This window comes from Triticum aestivum, chromosome 3D, assembly GCF_018294505.1.
Source record: "Triticum aestivum cultivar Chinese Spring chromosome 3D, IWGSC CS RefSeq v2.1, whole genome shotgun sequence".
Taxonomy (NCBI): domain Eukaryota; kingdom Viridiplantae; phylum Streptophyta; class Magnoliopsida; order Poales; family Poaceae; genus Triticum; species Triticum aestivum.
The window spans coordinates 436,410,830-436,414,219 of NC_057802.1; the positions used below are offsets into that span (position 1 = coordinate 436,410,830).

The 3,390-nt window shown below is 47.6% G+C and overlaps 1 protein-coding gene across 2 annotated transcripts; it reads right to left on the bottom strand.

The window, feature by feature from the left end:
- Positions 1–201: 201 nt before the first annotated feature.
- Positions 202–2,385, bottom strand: LOC123074873 (uncharacterized). Of its 2 annotated transcripts, XM_044497606.1 has the most exons (4): positions 1,069–2,385; positions 631–981; positions 436–508; positions 202–348 (listed from the first exon to the last, which is right to left on the bottom strand). In XM_044497606.1, exons 1-4 carry the CDS (start codon positions 1,980–1,982, stop codon positions 283–285), a joined length of 1,404 nt encoding a protein of 467 aa, XP_044353541.1. In that variant the 5' UTR covers positions 1,983–2,385; the 3' UTR covers positions 202–282. The 2 variants fall into 2 exon arrangements, with proteins under 2 accessions (XP_044353541.1, XP_044353540.1); XM_044497605.1 differs by having other exon boundaries at positions 631–2,383.
- Positions 2,386–3,390: the final 1,005 nt, after the last annotated feature.

Sequence of the window (3,390 nt, forward strand, 5' to 3'; positions counted from 1 at the left end):
CATGCCTGAGTAGATACATGGAAAAACCATGTTGTGTAACTCATTTTGACGTTCTATTTTTGCAAGTTAATGTGCACTAAAATGTTTGATCTAGGTTGGCAGATAAATAATTGATGATAGTTGATGTATCATTTTGACCAACCTAAACCATGCACAAATATATGGACCCGAAACGTGAAGTCAAAAACCAACGCAAAGAACTATCAATAGCAAACACATACACCAACAATTAACTTAGACAGCGATTGGCCAATACACGGCGCGGTGTCGCGCCTCCACGTACTAATATCCATAGAAACTCCCATTGTAGTAGTACCCATTGTTGCTCCACGTGTATTGCTGCGGTGGCTGCAAACACACAGTTCAAAATTTCTTCATGGAGGATAAATGGACGCATGTACATCAATAAAAAATTGAGGTGATTATATAGCATACCAGATTGCCTGATGAAAGATGACAATCATCCTGAGCCCCATTTGGTGAGCGGGTGACTTCCTCGGCACGTGTGCTGAAGCAAATAACAAGAATTAAGAGATTCAACACAATTGTTTTAACATAATTTTCTCGTTCTGTCGGGAGGCTGACGGACCGAACTGACTTGTGCAACCATGATCAAAGAAATTTATTTACCTTGGAGTCGCATTCAGATATTCGGAGAATTCACATACGAGAAACTCCGGCTTGAAATAACCGACTCTCTCAGAAGAAACTGGTACAACCACATCCACCCTCTTTTCTCCAAGGTCGACGCCGATCATCCACGCGTTCTTGGCATGATATCCCAGCTTAGACATGAGGTAAACAACATCGCTGCCGCCAACGCCTAGGGTCGGGAAAGCCGAATACGTGTTCCTCAGCGTCGACCTCCCGGCTCGAGCATCCCATAGCTGTGGGAGCAACATAAAATGCTCAGGGTTGTCGGCCGAGATCTCGTCGATATCGACGGCGTGCCCCTTGCGCCAGTAGTTCCAGGAAGTATGCCTGTAACACGTCCGGAGCTTCCAACCATCATCGGCAAGAGTATGTTCCAGAGGGTAATCGTAATACAATAGCAGGTCCGAATCATACATGATTTCTACGCTGTCAAGATCCTTGGTCGTCTTGCGAGTCTTGTAATTATGATGATCAGGGACCTTTTTGAAACGGAGATCCAGCTCAACGAACTTGATGAAACCATTGTCGCAGCAGGTGATGTCCCGGAACAGCCGGGAGTTACCTTCCCGGTCCACGTTGCCTTCAAGCATGGGTATGGGGATGAAGGTTAGGATGGGGCTCTCGTCAAGCACGTTGCAGGTGACAATGCCGCGCCAGAGGTCGACCCAGCCTACGGCGCCTCCGCCGAGCGTGATCACCTTGTCAAGGTCGTTAGGGCCGGGCAGGTCCCGCTTCCTGACCCCGGGAGGTGTCTGCAGACGCAACTGTCTGACAGTCCACTCGCCGGCCTTGGAGGAGAAGACGTGTAACCCGTAGTCGGAGCGGGACTTCGTCATGCTGAGCTCGGCGAGGAAGAACTCCCCGTCGTCGTCGTCATCGAGCGGCAGGACGCAGGTGTGGAACGAGTTTGTGGCCCCCGGAGGAGTGGGCGGGATCGGCGTGAGCGACGGAGGCTTGCCGCGGCCGGCCTTGTAGACGTAGTACTCGGCGAGGCGGGAGCCCCGATGGGTGCTCCGGGGGCCGACGGTGAAGGCGAAACGGAGGAGGACGAGGCCCTTGGCCGAGGAGTGGACCTGGGGCTCCATGGTGAAGTCGTCGCGGTCAAACGCGGGGCCGTGGACGCAGAAGTGGGAGATGGCCGGCGGGTCGGCGAGGCAGAAGGTGACCCTGACGGCGTGGCCGGTGCTGGTGACAGCCTCGGCGGTGGTGTCGTTCTCGTGGGCGGCGAAGTAGGCATCCCTGTCGACGAGAGCCCAGGGCGCGTAGCGGGCGCTGGCGCGGTCGATGGCGGGGGGCCGGAAGGAGGATGCCGGGAAGGAGACCTCCATGGTTGATACTCCCTCCGTTCCGAATTACTTATCGCACGTATGGATGTAACCTCCGTTCCGAATTACTTATCGCACGTATGGATGTAAACGACAAGTATACATCCATACGTGCGATAAGTAATTCGAAACGGAGGGAGTACTTGATAGTAGTCGGACCCGGGCACGCGCTCATCGGAAGATTCGAAGCGATTTTATGGTGTCGGTCTTGAGTTTTGAGTTTTTGACTCGATCCCGGATGAATAGCGTCGTGCGGTGCGGGAGGAGGCTGTGTCGGATTAGCATTGGGCTTCCTCGTCTACGTCCGGGTTTCAACAAGCCTGGCCTGCTAGGGCGGGTGAATATCTGGTTCTTAGATGGTAGTACTATCTGATCCTCAAAAAACAAAAAAGATGGTAGTACTATCTTTTCTCAGAAAAAAAGAGAGATGGTAGTACTATCTTAGCTAAAAAAAAAAGATGCTACTATCTCTGTTTCTCAAAAGAAATAAAATGCTACTATCTCTACTAAAAAAAAGATGCTACTATCATTGAATATCCGGTGAGCCGAAACTCATCCGCACCCAGTGAAGAGAAAAATCACAAAAAATACTAAACAAATCTAAAAATATTCATTTTTTCATGGAAGATAATTTGTTGCATGAGGTGTGCTTCAAATTTCAAATGATCTGTTCATTGCGGGTACATCTGAGTCTGGGCACCGAATTGCCCCGTCCCTACTATAATGCTTTCATTTAATATAAAGTGTGGGGATTCCTAAAAAAACATACTTTAATGCTGCAAAACTTAAATTTTAAAGTTTCAAAAAATTCTGAAAAACTTTATGGATTCACAAGATAAGTATGTATAACCCATAAAAATTCAACTCCAAACTCAAAATACACAAGGAGATATAAAAAAAGCGGCAATTCCAACATGAGTAGTGCGGCAAGAAGACAAAAGCAAAAATATAATTTGTACTTTTTATCTTTACGTGTGCTTTGAGTTTGGAGTTAAAAAAAATTAGCAGCTACACACACTTTTTGATGAGGACATCAATACAATTGTTACACCCACAACCCCTACTGCTACATATACTGGACCAATTACTAGAGCTCGCGCACGCCAATTAAATTATCAGGTACTTTCGTTTCTTAGTAATGATTCTAATGTTCATGAGAATATGATGCTGCCTAAATTGGATACATTTGTTTTGCTTACAAATGAAGGGTCTGGCATATATAAGAGGGATGAACACTGGAGTCAGACCAAGCATGAAGATGATGGCATGCGCAAGGGGAACAAGAACGGAGTTACAAGTGATGATTTTAGGACTTTGAAGCCACCATAATGAGTGGATGAAGCCTTGGACGAAATATACAAGATGCCACTTCATATTTTTTGTCCAAAGGCTATTCTAGGTGCTGCGTCAC

What these genes read in the sequence shown, in the direction of transcription:
- LOC123074873 (XM_044497605.1), bottom strand. Translation starts at nt 1,982, where the DNA reads ATGGAGGTCTCCTTCCCGGCATCCTCCTTCCGGCCCCCCGCCATCGAC. An exon ending in TATCTGAATGCGACTCCAAG is followed by an intron (nt 509 to 630) that starts GTAAATAAATTT and finishes TATTTGCTTCAG; the next exon opens with CACACGTGCCGAGGAAGTCA. An exon ending in ATCTTTCATCAGGCAATCTG is followed by an intron (nt 349 to 435) that starts GTATGCTATATA and finishes GTGTGTTTGCAG; the next exon opens with CCACCGCAGCAATACACGTG.